Raw genomic sequence first — 23,640 nt, forward strand, 5'->3', positions numbered from 1 at the left:
GCTTTAATTATATATATATATATATATATATATATATATATATATATATATATATATATATATATATATATATATATATATATATATATATATATATATTTATATATATATATTTATATATATATATATATATATATATATATATATATATATATATATATATATATATATATATATATATATATATATATATATATATATATATATATATATATATATATATATATATATATATATATATATATATATATATATATATATTATATATATATATATATATATATATATATATATATATATATATATATATATATATATATATATATATATATATATATATATATATATATTAGGGGTGTAACGGTACACAAAACTGACAGTTCGGTACGTACCTCGGTTTTGAAGTCACGGTTCAGTATGGGTTCGGTAGAGCAGTTTTACAAAAAAAAAAAATATTTATTTTTATTAAACAGTGGTTTACTGAAAAAAAAAATGTCTGTCCTTAAATTTATTAAATTATAACTAAATGTTTATTGAAGATTTTGCTGTAAACTATATAGGGAGCCCTTACCTGCACATTAATATTAAAGGTTAACAACAGAGCCCAAACTATTACCCTAAATTCAGATAAAATCTGAATAAAAATGGACTGAATACTTATGTTTGTGTGGGAACTCGGATTGAAGTGTGTTCCGCGCTTAAAACAAGCCAACTGTTAACTGTTAAAGATTGCATTCGGAAACACGCACCGAACCAAAAGCCCTGTACCGAAACGGTTCGGTACGAATACGTGTACCGTTACACCCCTAATATATACTAAAACTGAAATTTATATATATATCTATATCTATATATCTATCAATTTCAGTTTTAGGACTTCAACCTAAACTTATTTTATTTCAAAGCAACATTTCTAATTTTTATTTAAGTTTAAGCTTTACATTAATGTTATATTTTCTTATTTTTTTGTTTGTTTAGCGTTTGAATTTTAATGAATTATGACAGCCCTGGTATATGTATATTACATTATATAGGCTATTAATGCGTTTGACAGTCACTTCTAAAAATTCAAGACATGCATTTGATCAGTTCACGCATTCCCTGGGAATCAACCCAATAACCTTTGGCATGCTAGCACTATGCTCTTCTGTTTGAGCTCTCCTATTTAAGCCCAGCCCCCTAACCACTAAGCCTCATTTACATGAAGCAGATGAGCAAGAGACAAACCAGAATATATTGGTGGAAGAAAGTAAATGCAGTTTGGTTTCAGGCCCGTCCCAGGCCGACTCCACCAGCCTGGAGCAGGAGAAGTATTTGCAGGCCATCATCAGCTCCATGCCCTCGTACAGTGAGACCAGCGGGAGGAAAACACTCAGTGGCTTCACCTCTTCACACATGAGCACCTCAGGTCAGACTGTGACCCTAACCTTACTCTACCCATACAATACTAATCCTCACAGTCCTTGTCAGACAATCAGATGTACCTTAACAATTCCCTTATGATATTCACACCCTAAAGTGTTAAGTATGTATTATTTTTGGGCCTCAGACTCATCAGACAAGCTGAGGCAGCCTAAAATTGGAGCTTTAATGAAACAAGTCATGGGGACTAAAGAGGACGTGCCAGGAACCTTCAGTCGAGGAGGTGAGAAGTGTGTTCGAGATATTTGAAGATCCTTGCGACTTAACCCAGCCATTCATTCCTCTGTTCCCAACCATTTATATTCAAATATAATTTGACATCCAATTCTACATGACGTGTGCATTTTTGTATTGGCTTGTTATGCTAATGTTAATCAATTGGGCTAAAATAGCTGTTTGCTGATAGTAATGGGGATTTTTATGTCATCTGACCTTAGCGCTGGGTCAGAGGGCAAAGGTCATCTCCCTCTCCCAGCCTAGAGTTTCAGTCAAGGCCCGCAACTCGCCTAGAGGTACAGTAGGCCCGCCCCTGCTCTCAAATCTAACCAATCAAATTTCTCGACAATGACGCCAGCAAGTTTGAGCACTAAGTGTCCATGTAGTGTTGTCATCCTCTTTTATCTGTGCTAACTAATCGTTTTGACCACCACATCTGATTGATTGACTTGTATTGTTTGTGCGGATGTGATGAGCATCTCTTTGCATGTGATCCACCGGATTGTCATTGTCTTGAATGTGTATGTAGAAATCACAAATTTTCTACAACAATACCCAAATAAACACACAAATGATTCCACAAAGCAGAAATAACTGCCCATTCTCCATCATTAAATGATCTCCATTGGTCCTCTTTGTGTTTCTCAGGGAAATGGGGCAGTATTCGAGGAAGTGGCCGGCTCAGCACGTATAACCCTGATGTCGGGAACAGGCTGGCTGGGAAAGAGTCACCTCAGGCTAATGGAGGCCCAACCGAAACCTATTTCCTTCGCCAACAGAGAGCGTACCTCTACATCATTGGAGACAAGTCCCAGCTCAAGGTTACTGTCTTAAAATATACAAACTAGTGCTGTCAAATCGATTAATCGCGAAAAATCCCATCTGAAATAAAAGTTTGTGTTTTTTCTTAAATATTTCTTAAATATATGCATGAATGAGTGTGTATTTATATACACATAATAATTATACACAGTACACGCATATATATTATGTAAAGACAAACTTTTATTTCGGATGCGATTTAATCACGATTAATCGATTTGACAGCACTAATACAAACTTTCATAAGAATAAGTAACGAGAACAATATTAGTTGGTTTTAATTTTGAGGTCTAATGAGATTACTATGATTATTAATAATTATGATAAAGATGATCATCATAATAGTTGTATTTATTTAGATCAATAAATAAAAAAATATTACTAATATACTAATAACACTTTTATGTATTATTTGTTTATATTTTTACAATTCTATTATTGTTCAATTATTTATTATTGTTATTATTATCATCCTTTTTGCCTCTGTGCATACAAATAGTTTCCAACAGTACAGATTCCATATATTTTAGGTTGAATTAAACCTATTGATTGCAATATTGAATTGTGGGTGCACAAGTTAAACTCCCAGCCCTGTTGTGACGTGTTCAGGGTGGAAAACAGGACTCTTTCCAGCAGTGGGAGGTGGTGCCCATCGAGGTCTTTGATGTACGGCAGGTGAAAAACAGTTTCAAGAAGCTGATGAAAGCCTGTGTGCCTTCCTCACCCAGCCCTGATCCAAATATGACTTTTCACCGTTGCCTGGAGGAGTCAGAGTGGATGAATCTGGTACCTTACACCTTTTCCCATTTTAATTGGGGTTTGTTTGACATTTAAAATTCCACTGTATTATTATTGATGTTATTGATGTATATTGTGTTTGTGTCCCATAGCTTCACAGGGTTCTACAGGTGTCCGTTCTTGTTGTGGAGCTGCTGGAGACTGGTTCCTCTGTCATGGTTAGTTTGGAAGACGGCTGGGATGTCACAACGCAGGTAGCACACACACTTGAACATGCATGAGTGGTGTCTGCCATCGATTTTGGCCATGTGTGCATTAATGCTGTGTTGGATGTAGGTGGTGTCCCTGGTGCAACTGCTGTCGGATCCATACTACCGAACGATTGATGGATTCAGGCTGCTCGTGGAGAAAGAGTGGTTGTCGTTTGGCCATCGATTCAGCCACCGTGGAGCCCAGACGCTAACCAGCCAGAGCAGCGGATTCACACCTGTCTTCCTTCAGTTCCTCGACTGTGTGCACCAGGTATGTGTACTGGTAGCTGTTCTATACAGGTTTTCCAGTGGCTGACGCCAGTAGCTAGAGAGCAGGGTGGTTAAGAGTAATCTATAATCAGGGCTTTGCGACCAAAAATATTCATTTGCGAGTGATATTTTTGCTGAGATTGCCACTGGCAACCATATAAATGTACACGTTATGGTTAAAAATTGTGTGCTTTTTTAACTCTGTGATGAGTACCCCATCACATTTTTTGTTGTGTTGACGTAATAAAATGAGACGACGCGCAGCAAAGTTTAAAAAAACTGAGTTAGAGTGCCAAAATACGCACATGGACACTATTTCACCTCATATCAGACGAATGTCATGAGCTCTCCAGAACGCCATAACTTCCTGCGAATAAGGTCAAAATACCAGCGCAATCATAGAAATATATATACATAGAATCCTCATTCGACCGATCCGCAGGCACTAATGAGGCATCTACGTATATATCTATGACCGCGCCAAATGCAGGATGCATTAGGAGGAGGCCAAACTATACCAATTGGCCAAGTGATGGACGAAAATGCAATAAAATGAAAAGGAGGGCAGATGTGACAACACATGATAAAATTAAAACAAGTTTATTCTTTTGTGGCACTTAAAAAAATACGTGGCACTTGTTTATTTCCCTTATTGGAGCCAATGGTTCCTTAATTTATTTTTTTTGTCTGGAGCCGATAATAATATTTTGCTTTTAGAAGTGAGTTATTTTTTGCTCAAAAAATTAGTATCACTATCAGTAATTGTACATGCACATGCGTTGTTTTAAGAATTTTAAGAAGTTCTTGAGCAACTGTTTGTTAATGTTTTTTCTTTATGCACTCAAATGCATGCCATTATTGCATATAGAATGCGTCACTTGTTTTCATGCATTATTTATATTTATTCCGTTGTTCAGTGGAGCTTTTAAAATCTATTTCTGGAATGCGCTTATCTTGTGCACTGTAAAAATTACATCTGCACAGTTAAATGTTTTGTTGGCTGCTGATAAAAAGCAATCACTACATTCTTCAAGGTGTTGTTCAAAGAAAAGGGAAAAAAATAAACCTTATCTGTTTGGTGGTGATGTGAGCAGGTACAAGAAATGTAGCTTGTTAATACATGCTGATATTCACATACCTGTCCCAACTTCCTGCTTTGTCACTAAATCAACCACACCTTTGAAGATGAGATACCATACTATAACATAACCGGATTGCGCAATCCTTATCCAGATAATTTACCCTGAAGATAAGGACTATTGCTTAATAGTAGGCTTTCAGGTCACGGGATCTGATTGGACAAGATATCAAAGATGAATGTTATCTTTTACGCGATTAAAATGATTAAGCTTCTAGAAATCCAGGAGTTCTTGTTTCTTATCCCATGTCCTTCTCTCATGAAAATGGCTTTTACATCATGATTAGGACTCCACTATACTATAGTTGTCCCACAATGTTCAGTCTTAGGCCAGGTTCTTTTCCTCATATATACTGTATGGATCTAAAGGTATTTTTTTCTAATTTTGTTCTGACATTCTTAGTTATTCTTATTCTTAGTTTCTTAGTTAGTGTAGCTGTCATTTCATTGTTTATGCCACAAAAATTAGTAAATAATTTTTTATATATTGTGGTTGAGAAAAAAAATATCCCCATCCTTTCAAGTAGATGGCAATATGCAAGAACTTCCCCACTATATTATGTTCCTTTAAAATGGCTTTTACGCAATCACTTTGTCGCCACTGTTTGTACATGCCTTCATAATTACTTGTCTGATTGATCGAAATACACAGTAGTGAACACTAGGGATGCAACAATACAGTTAGTCCACGGTTCAATACATACCTCGGTTTTTAACCACGGTTTTCAGTTCGGTTCGGTTCTGATGGCTTGTCACATCAGTTTTTTGCTATTCTATTTTAGGCGACAGGAACAGCAAGAGGTTAAGGAGGAAAAAATACTATTTTTTAAATTTCTTTATTTTCTTTTTTTATTTTACTTAAAAGAATTGAAAAACCTTACTTAAACTTAAAACTTTACTTAAAAACCCTTGTACACATTCGTAGTGTATTGTAAAATATACAATAAATATATATAAAGATTTACACCGGCAGCTCAGAGCAGTACAGCAGCATTTAAGTATGAAATCGAATGAATAAATGTAAAATTAAAACACTACATAGACTTCAAAAACCACAATTCACAAGCGCGTATTGAACCGTGAAGGCCGTACCGAACGGTTCAATATTATATTGAGAACTGTGGCATCCCTAGTGAACACACAAGCAGAGCAGTAGGCAGCCATATTGCTGCGGCGCCCGGGGAGCAGTTGGGGGTTCGGTACCTTGCTCAATGGTCTCACCTCAGTCGTGGTATTGAGGTTGGAGAAGAGCGCTGTTTATTCACTGCCCCCACCGACAATTCCTGCTGGACCTGAGACTCGAGCTAACCATTGGGCCACAACTCTCTAACCATTGGGCCACGACTGCCCCCATCTCTATAGACCAATTTACAATCTACGTCACACTGACGTCACGCGGGTTCAACTGCGCATGTTGGTTGCAAAAGACGGTCTGGAATGTTATAATGTATGAAACTGAAAACTGAAATGAAACTGTTATAATCGTCGAAAGGGATGTACACGAGCAGGAAAGAGAGCATCGTTTTCCTAATATCTTCATGTTTTCTCCTTATGTACCAAAACTAATAATTGTAGTAAAAGTTGTGAATAACGAAATGATCTTCTGCAGGGTCAAGATATTTAGGCTTTGTTTGATAATGCGCTGCGAGAGAAAGCAAAACTAAAAATATCCGGCATGTATGAAATGCGCTATACACATAAACGCACCTTAAGTTTAATAACAGGCACAAACTGTGTTAAATAGAGTTTGAAGTAAAATGTATCTGTCCTACAGCACCGTGTTCTACTTTACCACAGTAAATTATGCAAACTCCTAATTAAAAGCAAACAAGGAAGAAACGTGTATATAATCCCCTGTGAGAGACGTAAATGAAGATTAAGGAAAATAAATAAGAGATTCCATGTCCAGTAGAATAAAATGGAGTAAGCCTATTGTTAAATTCGTGGAAAATCGGGTGACCAGATTGCAAAATGTAGACAAAGCTTAAATTTGGCTCAGCTCACAAAGCCTCTCTCTTTCGGCATTAATCGATATGTTTCCATGGCTGTTTAATTGCGAACCTATTATTTATTTTGGAAATAAATGTGTGTGCTTCCCTCGTGTCATAATATTCACGTAAAACAGCATTCACATATAAAAAAAAGGTATTTTGTCCGATCACCGTGGTGGTGCTGTTGTCACGCAAAGCCCTATTGCTGGGTGAAAAACTATTGTAATGTGCGGACAACATTTTGAAAATAACATCTAATAATATATAATTAATCATCTATAAATATATATATATCTATAAATAATCTCTACTCTTTTTAAATCGAACGATTTTGTACCGTATCCATGTAATTTTCTATACGTAAACGCCATCTCCCCCTGGTTTTCTGCAACCTATCTGCGTGTGGTGTCCCACAAGGTTCAGTCTTGGGCCCAGTTCATTTTAACACATATATATATATATATATATATTCTTTTATATGGTTTTGTGCTGTGGTTTTGGGTATATTAGTCTCGCGTAGCCAGACCTTCAGACTGACGGCATCTTTCATTGGTCAAGAACCGCCCAAGAGGACGTTTGACTGACATGTAACGCAACCAATCACAGTTTTTGTTCCGTGTCATGTTTAGGGGCGTGAAAATGTAAAGACGATATCCCTGCAATAACAGGCCGGTGTGCATCTATAAATTATTCTTTCAAGAATGTTGTGCAAGTTAACTGCAACAATGGAGCCGCAAACTTCACACACTTTTGAAAATCAAGTGTTTAGTTGATCCTGGTAAGCTCTCATTTTCACAGTTGTAAACACGACGGCGTTCTTCTTCCACAAGGGAGTTTGGCGTCACAGCTTTTTGTTTCTAGGCGGACCGTTAAAAAACGTGAGACACACGTCTTGTGGATATCCTGTAGAATTCAACCAATCAGATGACGACTTTGAAACTCCTGAAGTGTTTGCAGATATGTGTGCCATATGCATCAGACGTTCAGCCCAACTGTCTGTGGACGTGTCGTGTGAGGCTGAGACTATGGGCATATAAACCTGTCTGTTACAATTGCAATTTGCTTTTAGTAGTCTTATATTGGTTTTCCAGTCAATCCATGTTTAATGCAAGCAAAGTGAATTAGTTTTTCTGCACATTAAGATCTAATAGATGTTACATTTCAATATTCTCCCCTCTGCTCGTTTTCACAACAGATCCATCTGCAGTTCCCCATGGAATTTGAGTTCAGTCAGTACTACCTGAAGTTCCTAGCCTACCACTACGTCTCCAACCGCTTCCGTACCTTCCTGCTGGACTCCGACTATGAGCGCATCGAGCTTGGTCAGTCTAAATCCACGGCCATTTAATCAACATAATACCAACTATAATCTTTTACTCTCGTAATGAGATTTGTTTGTTTTTTTGTTATCATTTCCTCATTGTGTGTAATACTGTCAAAAGTCAAATTACTTGCGGGAAGTTTCATAATGCATAATTACAGCATTCAATCATTAAACCCTATTTGGCCCTATCCCAACGTGTTTTCTGTTTAGGTGTCTTGTATGAGGAAAAAGGTGAGAGGAAGAACCCTCAGGTGTGTAAATCTGTCTGGGATTACATCGACCGACTCAACAAGAAGACCCCCATATTCTACAACTACATGTTTTCACCTGAGGAGGAAGAGGTTACTTCCTAATTTTGTTCTTGTCTTTCTCAGTTTAGTTAGACATTGTGTTGACTTTTTTTATGCGATCTGCTAGCCTGACGTTGTCATACTCAGTTCTAGTCAGAATATGAGTCTGATACTGGTCCGATGGGCTGTGATTATGGGGGCGTGTTTCAACCGAACCAGGAAAGACCTTAATCGGATAGACCTACAACCAATCAGAGCAAAGCTACGCATAATGTTAGTTGTCAAATGTCAACAGAATTCTGCACAAAGTGTTGCCAAGTCCGCCATGTCCGCGGGTTGAAGCGACCCCAATTATGTGATATTTAGACCCAGGAATGTGAATTTTAGCAGGCAACCCTGCCAATAAAACACACATTTTACCCCCCAAACGCCTTTTTTTTTGTTCTGGAGAACACGATCATCCTTTTTGAGAGAAATAGTAAAGGTGAATGCATATACGAACAAGTTCTCAGTTTAGGATTAGAACAAATTCAACCCAAGCGCTCTTTGGTGAGGTGGATGCTTACGTTACTGTTGATCATCTGTCCATCATCGTCTAAAGCCCGCCCTCGATTTGGTCCGAACAGCTCCTGTTCAGGCATAGTTGCTCCACAACGGATCAAGTCCAGACCGAACTGCCCGACCTCAAATTTTGGCTTTCAACCACATTTTCTACATATTCTTCTATTGCTGTTAGTTTATTTATACTAGTAATACACTAGTGCCCTCTTTTGGTTAGTGTGTGTAACCCACATTTCTTTTCTTTTTTTGTTGCAGGTCTTAAAGCCCTACAGTTTCATCTCCAACTTAAAGGTTTGGGACTTTTACACGGAGGAAACGCTTTCTGAAGGTCCGTCCTTTGACTGGGAGTTAGTGCGGGGTCGACAGGAGAAGCCACAGGAGGAAGCCGGTGAAAGACAGGAGACGACAGCCCCCAAGTCCCAGCGGAGGATCGTCTGGCCTTGCTATGACAGCCTCAGTAAAGTAGTGCCTGATGCCATCACCAAACTGTTGCAGGTGAGGAAAAAAGCAAAAGTCCTCTTTATAATATGCATCGTATCCTGATGATCGTCTTAATATATGTGTGTGCTTGTGAGCAGGATGTGCAGAACCTGGAAACTGAGTTGGGACAACCTACGGAGAAATGGAAGGACACGTGGGACAAGATTAAGACTTCTCAAAGGGTTGAGTCCAGGCTAGAGAGCAGGGTAAGTGACTAAATAACATCTTGTCTCCATATACAATTTACTAATGAGATGTTGTGCTAATAGTCTGTTTCTCCTTCCGCAGAACTCCTTTTCCAGCTCTCTGCTCATGTCGTCTAATCTGAGTCACCAGCGGCGCTCTCAGGGTGTGTATCTGCAAGAGAGTGGAGTCGGCTCCTCCATTAACCTGGCATTGGACTGTGAGGTCAGCGCCACGTCCACGCCTGCAGCTGGTCGGCCCAGTAACAGCACGCTTTACAGCCAGTTCCAGAGCACTGAGAGTGAGAACAGGTATGGAAATGCTTTCTTCACTCTTCACCGGCTGCCGCTGGGTGCGATTTTGGGGGAATGACACTCAGATTTAGTTATGGTTATAGATGTATCGAGTTGATGTTTCACCTAACTTGCTTGGGTAGTAAATGCATGGACCTGTTTTTTAAAATCAACTTTTAAGATTTAAATTTATATGAATGTATAACTGAACGTCTAAATTGTAGGTCCTGTTACTTGTCACCAAGTTTTTTCCCTGATTTTTTTTAAATATGTTTTTTTTGTCTTTGCTAATTCTTTTTAAATAGCCCAGTGTAATTTTCAAATTAATATTTTATATTTTCTGTTTTAATTTTCGCCCCCAGTGATGTTAACTACAACTACAAAAAAATATTTTTTTGTATTTGAAATGCAATTAAAAATAGAAATATTAGAAGGAAAAACTTGAACTGAAAGGGTTAGTTACCCCCAAAATTCTGTCATTAATTCCTCACACTCATGTCGTTCCAAACCTGTAAGACCTTCGTTCATCTTTGGAACACAAATGAAGATATTTCTGATGAAAGCCAAGAGAGCGTAGGAGACTGACACGTGAAGAAATTGTTGAATAAAGTCTTGAACCACTGGAGTCACATGTACTATTTTAATGATGTTTTTACTACCTTTCTGGGCCTTGAAAGTGTTCATTAAATAGCTGTCTATGGAGGGGTCAGAGAGCTCTCGGGTTTCATCAAAATGTCTTCATTTGTGTTCTGAAGATGAATGAAGGTATTACAGGTTTGGAACGATGTGAGGGTGAGGAATTTTTGTTTTATTTTTGGGTGAACTATCCCTTTAAGAAAAACTCGTATGAAAATTAGAAATGTTTCAGTAAAAGTACTAAAATGACTAAAACTGAAATAAAAATACAACAAATTACAGCTAAATAGAAATGTTTAAAAAGGCACATAACAAAATGACTACAATTTTTACTAAAATAAACTAAATTAATTATTATATAAATATTTGAATAAATAATCTAATATTTTGTAAACTAAAATTAAACTAAGGCTAATTAAAAAATATGAACAAATACTATAATAGTATATAAAAATACTAAAATAACAGGTTTTAGTTTTTTTTTTACGTGAACTCATAAAAGCTATATCATAAAATAATTATCAAAATGCTCTCTACTGTCGTTTTAAATGCATTTAGGTTGAATGTTTGATGGTCGGATCGTCTCTTTAATAAAAGTGATATTTATTTTTGGATATAGGAGCTTCGAGGGTATTTTATACAAAAGAGGCGCTTTGCTGAAACCTTGGAAACCACGTTGGTTTGTACTGGATAAGACCAAACACCAGGTAATTCATTGCAATTGAAAATATAGAACATTTTAAATTTAGACCCATAATAGTTTCAGCATGCAGCAAATCTCAATTTTTGATCAAGAATCATTCAAAGGGACTGCTATTGATGCTCCCGTACCCCCTTTTCTCTTTTTCCTAGTTGCGATACTATGAATCAAGGCAAGATAAAGAGTGCAAGGGAGTGATCGAGCTGGCTGAAGTGGAATCTGTCATTCCGGGGACGCCCACCATGGGAGCACCTAAAAACATAGATGACAAAGCCTTCTTTGATGTAAGACCTCTATAATCAGCCCACAATGCTTTACTCAATACAGTATTTGTAGTACGTTAACCTTCCCCTCCCTCTCTTTCAGCTCAAGACGACCAAAAGAGTATACAACTTCTGTGCCCAGGACAGCGCGAATGCACAGTTATGGATGGACAGTATTCAGAGTTGCCTATCTGATGCGTAGGGGGGAGGGGCTTTGCAGAGGACAGAACTGTGACAATTTGTGTGGGGGGGGGGGCGGAGCCAGTGACGGACAGTGCTCATAGCCAACGGGCAACGCTTCCCCGGCGTTTACAGAGGAAAGTAGGAACGGGCTCCCGTGTCGGTGGTATTGAACTTTACGATGTCGCACCTCACCACATTTCAACGTTTTTGTTTGTCGAAAAGCTACTAAAAGCGAAGCATTCCCTTTAAGACTCAAACCCCCCTGGATGTTCTCCTACAGGCATGACGTGCGATTCTTCATCTACCGCTCGCGTCCCACCATATTGCTCCAATACTGCCAATGGCACCTTTCAGCTATGCAGGGGCTCTAAAAATGCCCGATAACTAGCCACAGCTCGCAAAAGAGCGACCCCCTAATGTAACGTTTAACCCCTTCTGATCTCCTTCCCATCACTATGCCAATGCCTGGAGTCGAACTGCACATCACATGTCCCGCCTTCTCATTGGCTAGACAAGTTCCCTCCCTCCCTTCCGATTGGTTGGCTTCGTCAAACAGGGTCTCCATGCAACGGTTCATGAAGGATTTGTGTTCAAGACTTGTTTTCCATTATGTTATTTACATCAGAATAATATGAGAAGATCCATTGTTGTGACGGTTTACCGTGTCCAAACAGTAAAGTTATGAAAATGCCATCTGAAGGTTCACATTTGACTGTTTACAAAACTAAATTCTTGGGTTCTTCCTATGAAAATAAAAACCACTATTGCTTTTTGAGAATTTTAAGGGATGCTGAAGGAAAAGGAGGGATGTTTTTTGTCATAATTTATGCACAAAAAGATGATTCTTTGATTTTTAGAAGACAAAAGACGGTGTGTGGATGAGATTTATAACCTCTTCGTTTCATCAAGTTTCTGTTTACACCAATCAGAGGCCAGAGATTGGGGCTGGTCGCAATGACGACTGGTTTTTGCATCATTTCCTGTAACAAAAACATAAGCAGACTCTAAATATGCATTCAGAATGGGTACAAACTCTTAAATTTGAGATTTATTATTGGACCTAAGTGAGATATCAGACCTGCCATATCTATTTTATCACAAAACGAATTAGCCTTGATGAATGTGACGCCAGTCGTCATGCGCTTCTGTTCTCCAGCCTCTGAGCCCTGGATCTGTCAGAATCAGTGTTTTAGTTAGTCTGTTACCTGTTCTGTTTTGAATCCTGTACATAGAGGAGTTTGTTTATATTATTCCTTTAGAGAAAGGGTCTATTTTGCTGGACTTGGTGAGGATGCATAAAAGTATCACCTGTTTATCACAGGACTGCACCGTTGCAGGTTTTTTTTAAATACCAGATACAAGAACTAACACACACGTACACACACACACACATGGTGTAAAATAGGGTAATACTTCATAACTGTTGACAACGAAATTTGAATTGTAGATTTTTGTTTCAATAACTCCCTTTGTATATAATACTCAAATGTGTATGTTAATGGTAGTAATTTATTTAACTTTGTCTCCTGAATATGACAGTCCTCAGAGCACCACTTAACTTTTGAATTAGAAATCCAATATGTGCCATTGTTTATCTCTCTGTTAACGTGACTAATTACATATATATATATATATATATATATATATATATGAAACCTTCAGATGTGACTCATAAATAAACCCTTCTTTTCTTTTTTTAATTTTCTCTTTTTCTTTGTCTTTGAAATACTTGATCAGTACAAGTTCACATAATTCGAGTCCTAGGACGCAGCAGTTTTGTAACATTCGTTATATCTGACAGCATAAACTGCATAACATTTTTAATTATTTATTTTTCATACTTTTTTTTTATTAGATTTATTTCATCTGATCCAGGTTGTGTTGTCAATCATGCCATATATTTTTTAGGATTAAACCACTGTGAGGTGCATGGCCTCCTGACATTTGTGTGTGTGCTGCTTTTTCTCTTTGTCTACTAGTGTCACTGCAAATATTTATATTCATTTAAAAATGAAAACATACAGGTGCTGGTCATATAATTAGAATATCATCAAAAAGTTTATTTATTTCACTAATTCCATTCAAAAAGTGAAACTTGTATATTATATTAATTCATTACACACTGACTGATATATTTCAAATATATATATTTTTTATTTTTAGTTTATTTCTTTTAATTTTGATGATTATAACTGACGACTAAGGAAAATCCCAAATTCAGTATCTCAGAAAATTAGAATATTGTGAAAAGGTTCAATATTGAAGACACCTGGTGCCACACTCTAATCAGCTAATTAACTCAAAACACCTGCAAAGGCCTTTAAATGGTCTCTCAGTCTAGTTATGTAGGCTACACAATCATGGGGAAGACTGCTGACTGGACAGTTGTCCAAAAGACGACCATTGACACCTTGCACAAGGAGGGCAAGACACAAAAGGTCACTGCAAAAGAGGCTGGCTTTTCACAGAGCTCTGTGTCCAAGCACATTCATAGAGAGGCGAAGGGAAGGCAAAGATGTGGTAGAAAAAAAGTGTACACGCAATAGGGATAACCGCACCCCGGAGAGGATTGTGAAACAAAACCCATTCAAAAATGTGGGGGAGATTAACAAAGAGTGGACTGCAGCTGGAGTCTGTGCTTCAAGAACCACTACGCACAGACGTATGCAAGACATGGGTTTCAGCTGTCGCATTCCTTGTGTCCTTGTTTCTTGAGACTGATCGACTCCATGCCACGCCGCATTGCTGCAGTAATTCAGGCAAAAGGAGCCCCAACTAAGTATTGAGTGCTGGACCTGCTCATACTTTTCATGTTCATACTTTTCAGTTGGCCAAGATTTCTAAAAAGCCTTTCTTTGTATTGGTCTTAAGTAATATTCTGAGATACTGAATTTGGGATTTTCCTTAGTTGTCAGTTATAATCATTAAAATTAAAAGAAATAAACATTTGAAATATATCAGTCTGTGTGTAATGAATTAATATAATATTCAAGTTTCACTTTTTGATGATATTCTAATTAAATGACCAGCACCTGTGAATATCCAAATCCCTCGTTCGTTAAAACACCAGAATATCTCAAGTATGGGTCTGGCCATTGACCCAGTCACTGTCAGTCAAACTGGGTGAGGTGGTGAATAATTTTACTGTTTAGAGGTGTAAATCTTGTTTTGTGGATTGGTAGTGTTCTATAAAGGATAAATTCACCAAGAAATTGTAATTTTATTAATCACTCTCATCTTGTTCTAAACCTGTGACATGACTTTCCCCCAGAGATTATGGTCAGAATGTTTCAGTTGACGCTGTCCTTAAAGTCTCTCTGTGTGTGTGTTCCACTGAAGAAAGATATACAGGTTTTGAACAGCATGAGTGTGTAAATATTTTTGTTAATTTAAAAATATTGTAAAAATGTCGGTAATTTTGCGCTTTATGATCGTACATGTACAAGGATTTATGAAGGAACCCATAGCACCATCTGCTGGTGACTTCTTAATAACATATACAGTAGCCGTAGTGGCTACATAATGTCTTTAAAAAAAATGTTGATCTGATATGCATATTTAACATGTTTTGTTGACATGAAGCCGCTATTTAGTTTCGTCAATTTTATCTTCATGATATCTGACAGAAAACGATAAGCAGTACCCGATATTCCAGTCTCAAAAAAAGAAAGAAAAAAACATTTTTTATCCCTTCGATAGCTCAGTTGGTAGAGCGGAGGACTGTAGTGGCCAATGCTGATATCCTTAGGTCGCTGGTTCGAATCCGGCTCGAAGGAAAATGTTTACTCGCAACCAGCAAAATTACACCAACATATTACTCGTAATACTATCAGTAACCGCAAACTAATCATTATTTTAGTATTAAAATGCTTGGCGTACAAATTCATTCCATTGCAAATGACGTCACTGCATGCCTTCGATAGCTCAGTTGGTAGAGCGGAGGACTGTAGAGGTTCAGCACTGATATCCTTAGGTCGCTGGTTCGAATCCGGCTCGAAGGAAAGTTTTTATTTGCTTCAATTTACTCGCAACCAGCAATGTTAAATCAATATATTACTGGTAATACTAACAGTAACCGCTAAATAGTCATTGTTTTGGTATTAAAATGCCTAGCGTACAACTAAATTCCGTTGCAAATGACGTCACCGCAAGCCTTCGATAGCTCAGTTGGTAGAGCGGAGGACTGTAGAGGTTCAGCACTGAAATCCTTAGGTCGCTGGTTCAAATCCGGCTCGAAGGAATAGTTTTTCCAATGACATTACAACACTTCGAATGATTTAATTCCATCTGTATACTGATGCGGTGGTTAATCGGCTACCTGTATGAATATCTGTTATGCCATTTCAATTGGCAAACAATGAAAACAAGAGAATATTTGTGATTCATTCCAGTAACGTTACATCAGGTTTATTGTTTCTCTTTCCTACGTGCCCTGTAAATACAGTTTGTGCTCTTCCTATATACAGCCTGCAAAATATTATCAGTATATTTAAATATATACGATAAACAAATGTTTATTATGTTATATATATATATATATATATATATATATAATGATTTTGAAAGTAACAATTGGGACTTTTATTTTGAAAGGGTTTTCATGGCTCCTGTTGTTGTGACGCAAATGACGTAAAAAGCTATTTCTTCATTCACGCTGTTCTCACATGGAAACCTAAACATGGAGAATTCAAGCACAGAGAGCGTAAATGATGGCCAGGTAAAGAATATTCTGTATCCTTTCGTATGATTTTATGATTCATATTCATTTGGACACAAGTGTTCCGTACTGAATAAGTACTGACTGTTAGAAAAGTGTAATTTATACTTTAAACGTGAATTGTCAATAATTCAGCATGCACATCAACCATGAGTAACGTTAGTTAGGTCACTATCATTAACTGATAGTGGGCGATACAGCTCACATTTCTAAATTAACTGTCAAATTTGTAATACTAAGTTGGATTGCAAGTCACGGCATCACTTATATCCTTACTGACACCCTCCTTAGTTACTTTAATCGTGCATGCTAATTACTTAAAGGTACACGTTTTGTTAAATAAAAGAAATATTACGCATACAGCAATGGATAGCACTTTTGAGGAATATTATTAAAATGATTTTTACTCACTTGAGGTAAAGATTCTAGACATCAGTCTTCTAGAAAAAAACTCTGGTTTATTCTTTATGTAGCGGGTCGCCCTCTCATGGACGCATGTTGATATCACGTGACCATATCTCATGCTGTTTAACGAGTTATTATAATAATAATTAAAAATATATATATATACCGTATATATTTGCATATTTATTTAAAGTGCTTTAAGTCCGTGCTGAAGACATTTTTTAAAGTACAAATGTAAAATAATATCTAAACAAAATAACAACAGATACACTTGTTGTTGTATTATAAATAATCGATTTAAGCTTGTGTTTGTATTATTCTCTCATCTCTCATCTGTTCTCTCAATCTCATTGCTTTTTCAGGATCAAGATGAGACCAAATCTGAAAATGAGAAAATGGAATTGGATATTAATAATACAGAGTTTAAGACTGAAACGAAAGTTGATCAGAGCTCCGGTCCTCAACTCGGACCAGCAGATGAAACATGCGCCAGTGGTCAGTCTAAACAAATAGAAGATCAGATCTCCGGCATTCAGTCTGAACAAACAGGAGATCAGGGCAGCAGGGGGGGTCAGCTTGGACCAGGTGATCAGTCTATAGACACTGGAGATCAGAGCTCCGGTACTCCGTCTGAACAAACTGGTGAACAGAACTCAATCGGTCAACTTGGACCAACATCTGAACCGTGCACTAGTGGTCTTTCTGGACTGGCAAGAGATCAGATGTCCATTATTCAGTCTGAACAAACAGGTGATCACAGCTCCAGCGTTCAATCTGGACAAACAGGAGACCAGAGCTCCAGCGTTCAGACTGGACCCGCAGAGATGCAGTGTGGAATTGTGGTTAGTCCACTCTCTGGCACTGGGTCATTGGCTCTGTTGAGCACGCAGTACAGAGGAAACGACTCGGATGACAACTGTTCAGACAGGTAAAATCTTAGGATGTTAAAGTCTGTAGCATCTGACCAATGCCTTGGTATCTTCCGTTAACCTCCTTCTGATCTATTAGCATCATATAAAGCTCATATTTGATAATTTTATCATTTAATGTACATAATGTTCCAAAAAGCTTATTTAATGATTATTTTTATGTGCTTCAGTGACTCAGACTCTTCGTCCTCCACATCGTCCTCTTCATCGTCCTCATCCTCTTCTTCCTCTGAGCCTATTGAGGTAGTGAGGAACAATGCAGAGGATGACGATGAAGTTGTTGCCATGGGCAATGAGAAGAGGCCAGTACCAGTGAAGACCCATGATGAGTTGCTTATCGAGGTGAGGGGAATGAGCTATAATAGACCACTCATTTTTTCCTGAACTGGGATCTATAAGTCCAATTGATGTGTTTCTATTGGCAAAATTTCTCAAGTTCTTTGATTAGATTATATAAAACTAAACTACCTTGAATCAACCGAGATGTTAAAGGAGTAGTTCACTTCAGAATTAACATTTCCTGATAGTTTACTCACAACCCATATCATCCAAGATGTTCATGTCTTTAGCCCCGTTTCCACCGAAATTACCTGGAATAATTTGTACCAGGAACTTTTTTTACAGGAACTTTTTTTCCCCCAGACCTGCTACTGTCTGCGTTTCCACTGCGGCCTAAAGTACCATGAAGATTAGGCAAATTAGTCCAGAGACGTGGGACTGCGCGCAACTGTTCCTCCCAGTCAGCAACGGACAGGAATCATTTTTGTGCGATACTGTCTGCAACAATAACAAGTATGGAGGAGATGCAAGCAGCGCTGCTTTTGCTGGTTATGTATTGGTTTACTAAATATGTCATTAACAAAACAGCGGAAAAGAGACGAGCACTGATACTAAAGTGTATTCTGAAAGCTCGTAAAGCTAGATTTAAAATAAGACAACGTATGTTATTATCAGCTATTACGGACATTGACCGTGAGATGACTGAGACGAACGCGCGCCATCAGACAGAAAGAGCAAGGCTGATATTTACTGAACGCAGAACGAACCTCGCAAGACTTTTAAAAATGCTGGTTGAAATGAAATGCTGCGTGAGCTCAACCAATCAGCATGTTCAGCGCCCAAGTCCCTCCCCCGAAAGTTCCGGAACTTGAAAAAGTACTACCACCCCAAAGTTCCTAGTTCCTGGGGAAAGTTCATGCGGTGGAAACGCGGCTTTTCTTTCTTCAGTCGAAAAGAAATTAAGGTTTTTGAGGAAAACATTCCAGGATTTTTCTCCATATAGTGGACTTCAAGTGGGTACAACAGGTTGAAGGTCCAAATTGGTTCTACACGACCCCAGCCATGGAATAAGGGTCTTATCTAGAGAAACGATTGGTCATTTTCTATAAAATAATAAAAATGCATATACTTTTTAACCACCAATGCTCTTCTTGCTCCGATCTGCGATGCGCCACGTCACGTTGGAAAGGTCACACGTGACTTAGGCGGCAGTACCGATCAAGTGTTTACAAAGAGAACGTGCAAAGACCAAGTCAAATACCCTTCACAAAAAAAGGTAAAACAATGATGTCGGATGAAAAAGTATATACATTTTTATATTTTATAGAAAATGACAGATCATTTCGCTAGATAAGACTCTTATTTCTCCTTACTCCCCTTCTCCCTACTTTCAACCCGTTGTACCCCATTGAAGTCCACTATATGGAGAAAAATCCTGGAATGTTTTCCTCAAAAACCTGAAATTCTTTTCAACTGAACGAAGAAAGACATGAACATCTTGGATAATATGGGCTGTGAGTAAATTATCAGGAAATTTTCATTCTGAAGTGAACTAATCCTTTAATACCACCAGGCGTCAATGAGAAATAAGGTATTTTCTGTGCGTTTAGGACCTTCCTGCAGTGGAGAACCTGATCATCAGCCTTCCAGAGGGTACAGAGATGGAGCCCATTGGCACGATATCAAGCATTGTGGAGCAATTAGGTATTCAGGCTTCTGGCAAACTCTAAGTGTGTATATATGTATTTATAATATGCAGTAACAGTGTGAAAACATTAGTACAATTTGAAATAACCTATTTCTGTTTTAATGTATTTTAAAATGTAATGTGTTCCTGTGATGACAAAGCTGAATTTTCAGCATCATTACTCCAGTCTTCAGTGTCACATGATCCTTCAGAAATCATTCTAATATTTGCTGCTTAAAAAACATACAAAAAAAAAAAAAAAAAAAAAAATATATATATATATATATATATATATATAATTTTGTCTTGGCTGAATTTAAACAACATCTCATTCGAAATTGATTCATTTTATTTAGTGATAGTGGAGTCATACAAGAACACACCAGCACTGAATGAAGACAGTGTGCTATTCAGCAAAAACAGAAACTCTGTTGGCAAGGTCAGTATTATTATTTATTTCCCAACCTTTAGTACCTCTCTGTAAATGACTTTAAATCTGTTGTCTTGCAATGTGGAAACAACACTTCTTTTAAAAGACATAATTGTGTAATAAACAGTCGTTTTGTGGGACTAAAAGGCTGTTGGATTCTCCTCAGGTCTTTGAAATCTTTGGGCCGGTTTGTCAGCCCTACTACGTTTTGAGGTTCAACTCCCAAGACGATATCGACCAGAAAGATCTTAAAATGCGAGACCCGGTTTACTTCGCCCCTAAAATTAAAGATTTCACAGACTACATCTTTACAGAGCGACTCCAATCGTAAGTTCCTCGGTGTGCCACGGTTTTATTGAAATATGCTTTGATGCTGTTCTGCTGTGGTATGTTTCCACTGACATTTACAAATGATTCCTCTCAAACAAGGACCAAAGGCTCAGATGCATCCTGGAAGAACGACCAGGAACCACCCCCTGAGGTAAATGTGCCTTTTCATAATTATTTGGGAAATCAGGTCAGCAAAGGCTTAATCTCTATGGAGAGAGTGATATCCGGCATTAATCAGTGTTATCTGTTAATAAAGGATGGTTTAGCCTCTCCGCTGATTGGTTTTTATTCTGTGTAGGCACTTGACTTTAGTGATGATGAGAAAGAAAAGCTGGCCAAACAGAAGCTAAAAGAGCAAAAGAGACGGCAACAAAACGATTCTGACTCAGGTGGGTCAAACAGTCCTTATATGTCCACCCTTTTATTTTTAGTAACATGTTGCGAATGCGAGCTGAACTCAAACCTGCATCGCCCGCATGAGCGTCATGACTTAATGTGTATAAGCGCTAACCACTCTCTTGACCGCTTTCTTTGGTTCCCTTACCAGAGGATGAATCGGACGGCCATAAAGCACCGCAAAAAGCAGTCCGGCGGAAGCCCAGACAGAACCGCAACATTCCCCGTGGGCAGCACCACAATCGTGGCGGCGGTTTTCATAGCAACTATCACGCTCACCCCAACTTCCCACCTGACTACATGTTCGCCCATCAGGATCCACGTATGTTTCCTTTCCAGCGCCCCATGATGCCACCCTTTCCCAGACCGCCACCCTTTCACATGGGCATGGCCCCGTGGCCCCCAGGGCCCAATCAGGGCTTTATGTTCCAGCCCCCACCTCCACCTCCTCCACCACCACCATTTAATCAATGAACCTGTGACTGAATCCTCTTCACAACCTGCGCCCTAAAAGGGATCACAATCTTTATCATACTAACATAACTGTATACAGATGTGTAGTGTGGATCAAATTGTCCTGTATATTGTAGGTGCAAATTTTCATTTTGTATTAAAAATGATTAATTTCTTTATACTGTGTGTGTGTGTATGTATGTATATATATATTATAACATTCACTGTGTTGTTAGACATGATTACTCTATTTTTAAAGCGGCGTTGTACTTTTTATTATAATGTATACACTTCAAAAATTTGAATTATTTTCCTGTTTTTTGTAGTACGGCTCAGAAGTGGAAAAATAACAATCGTAAATCACCTGAACAATGTAGAAAACCAAATTTTGACACTGATTTTACCAAGTAAAACACATTAATTCCTGTAACAACATTCCTGTCCGAAATTCTAGTCTTAGCCCTATCCCAACCCCTAAACCTAACCCTACCCATAAGTTATCCCTAAAATGAGAGGAAAATGACAGGTGAACAACACTGATGTAGAAGCACCTAACCCTGGTCACAAGCCTAAACTTGACATAAACCGTAAACTTGTCCCTAAAATCTGATTGGTTGATTGGAATGTTGTTTAGCTGTGTGTCATTTTTCAAGGATGTCAACGTCCTGCGGAGGTTGCATTTGTCGGCTGAGACCTCCAGACGCAGCTTTTGAAATGAGATTCAGCTTATATATATATATATATATACACATTACATTTTAATACATTATACTAAAAGTTTAGTACTATTTCTAGTACATATTTCAAATTTTAGGTATGAGAAATTGCTGTAGCAAGCAACACTCATAATGTTGATTTGAAGAAAATTGCATGGTGATGATATAAAAAACCTTCTGAAATTGAAACCAGCCATGAGAAGGAGGAATAAACCAATCACGCAACCGTTATCACAGGAGTCAAACGCATAGGAATACACCTATGGAATGATTTGACAAAATTAATTCAAATGTATTTTTTTTCTTGAAATATGTCGTTCACAACAATAAAACATGAAGAGGTGCAAGGGACATATTAGAGGTAAATTAATTTCTCATTGTTTCCAAGTACATAGGTTAATACAGATTTGATGGCGTTGGAGTTTGAAAAGAAATGAATTACTGCCTTTATAATTAGTACAATTTCTGTTTTTAGGCCTAACTTCAATTTCAGATGACCTATTACAACTCAAGTCACCTGGTCAAGTGAGTGGTTTTCTCTTTTTCTTAACAATATTGTTGTGATAAATGTTGTCTAAATTGTTAGTTGTGTAATCTAAAGACATCTGGTGAATGAAATTAGTCCTTTCCATGCACTTCCTTTTGTTTAACCTAAAGTTGATTCTGGGCTTCATTAGCTCCAGAAGAGCATGGGTTAATATAACTTGGTTAATATAACTTAATTTAAATAATTTTAAGACTTACCGCCCCTCATCTTTAATCAAACATAGCATCGGCTCTACACCTATCCCATATCCCTTTTCCTACTGAAATTATGGATGTCCTGCAATTCTCTTGTCTTTCTGTTGTTTAGATACTGTAATTCTGACCTCAGCATCCCAAGCGTTGTGACTCAAGGTCACAGTGTGTTTCCAGCAGATTGCCAGTGCCCAGGGCAACGTAATCCATCTGGGAACTGGCAGTTTCATTTGCTTCCGTGCAATACGGGGCACCTGGATGGAAAGCGTGGACTGCAACTGCTATCTCAATCATGTTTGAGCCACTGAAACAGGAAGGAAATGAGAGTGGTTTATTTTGCTGTTACATATAGCTCATTTCATAATTGGGGGTACATTAACTAAAGAAAGATTTAGGCTACTTTATTTATTTGTAATTTTTTGTTTTTAGAGATGTTATGCAAAATTACAAAAATTGCAAATCAAATTTTTTTACCCAATTTAGCCAATATCTACTTCTTGACAATCTGTTATTGATAAAATATTGATTTTTTTTTACATCATATGATGTCGGTCGCTTGGTGTTTTGATTAACCAGTTTTTAGTTGCATGGGTATGTTTGGTCAGTTACATAGTTTACAAAACTTGCAGACATAAGAAAATAAGATTTATTCTTATAGAAAATTAAATGTTAACAAAAAAAAAAAAAACTGCCTTTTTTTCTGAAGCATTTCGATTTTAGAAATAATTTAAAAAATGTTGACTAATAAAGGTGGTACAGTGGCCACGTGGTACAAGGTCGAAAATTACGAGTTTACACG

General features: G+C 37.7%; 2 protein-coding genes across 12 annotated transcripts in view; both read left to right on the top strand.

Moving 5' to 3' along the window:
* sbf1 (SET binding factor 1) overlaps positions 1-13,074 on the top strand; it is a 71,318-nt gene extending 58,244 nt beyond the window's left edge. For 7 of the 8 annotated variants that reach the window (XM_079816423.1, XM_079816424.1, XM_079816425.1 and 4 more), the window contains 15 exons: positions 1,271-1,408; positions 1,550-1,645; positions 1,860-1,934; positions 2,287-2,459; positions 3,070-3,246; positions 3,351-3,452; positions 3,535-3,720; positions 8,044-8,170; positions 8,383-8,513; positions 9,279-9,518; positions 9,602-9,709; positions 9,792-9,997; positions 11,235-11,322; positions 11,468-11,599; positions 11,682-13,074. In XM_079816423.1, coding sequence (XP_079672549.1) covers positions 1,271-1,408; positions 1,550-1,645; positions 1,860-1,934; positions 2,287-2,459; positions 3,070-3,246; positions 3,351-3,452; positions 3,535-3,720; positions 8,044-8,170; positions 8,383-8,513; positions 9,279-9,518; positions 9,602-9,709; positions 9,792-9,997; positions 11,235-11,322; positions 11,468-11,599; positions 11,682-11,780 — 2,078 coding nt within the window. In that variant the 3' untranslated portion in view covers positions 11,781-13,074. The remainder of the gene's footprint in view (positions 1-1,270; positions 1,409-1,549; positions 1,646-1,859; positions 1,935-2,286; positions 2,460-3,069; positions 3,247-3,350; positions 3,453-3,534; positions 3,721-8,043; positions 8,171-8,382; positions 8,514-9,278; positions 9,519-9,601; positions 9,710-9,791; positions 9,998-11,234; positions 11,323-11,467; positions 11,600-11,681) is intronic. The other variant, XM_079816430.1, reaches the window with a different exon arrangement.
* A 3,340-nt stretch (positions 13,075-16,414) lies between these two features.
* On the top strand, positions 16,415-23,512 carry naf1 (nuclear assembly factor 1 homolog). Of its 4 annotated transcripts, XR_013816444.1 has the most exons (12): positions 16,415-16,478; positions 17,246-17,811; positions 17,983-18,154; positions 19,702-19,795; positions 20,135-20,217; positions 20,375-20,535; positions 20,638-20,689; positions 20,837-20,927; positions 21,086-21,256; positions 22,443-22,464; positions 22,579-22,628; positions 22,957-23,512. XR_013816444.1 is itself a non-coding variant. In XM_079816376.1 (11 exons), exons 1-11 carry the CDS (start codon positions 16,440-16,442, stop codon positions 22,963-22,965), a joined length of 1,488 nt encoding a protein of 495 aa, XP_079672502.1. In that variant the 5' UTR covers positions 16,415-16,439; the 3' UTR covers positions 22,966-23,512. The 4 variants fall into 4 exon arrangements, 3 of the variants coding, with proteins under 3 accessions (XP_079672502.1, XP_079672501.1, XP_079672500.1); XM_079816376.1 differs by lacking the exon at positions 22,443-22,464; XM_079816375.1 differs by lacking the exons at positions 22,443-22,464; positions 22,957-23,512 and having other exon boundaries at positions 22,579-22,727.
* Positions 23,513-23,640: the final 128 nt, after the last annotated feature.

The sequence above is a fragment of the Gobio gobio genome, assembly GCF_949357685.1.
Source record: "Gobio gobio genome assembly, chromosome: 5".
Taxonomy (NCBI): Eukaryota; Metazoa; Chordata; class Actinopteri; order Cypriniformes; family Gobionidae; genus Gobio; species Gobio gobio.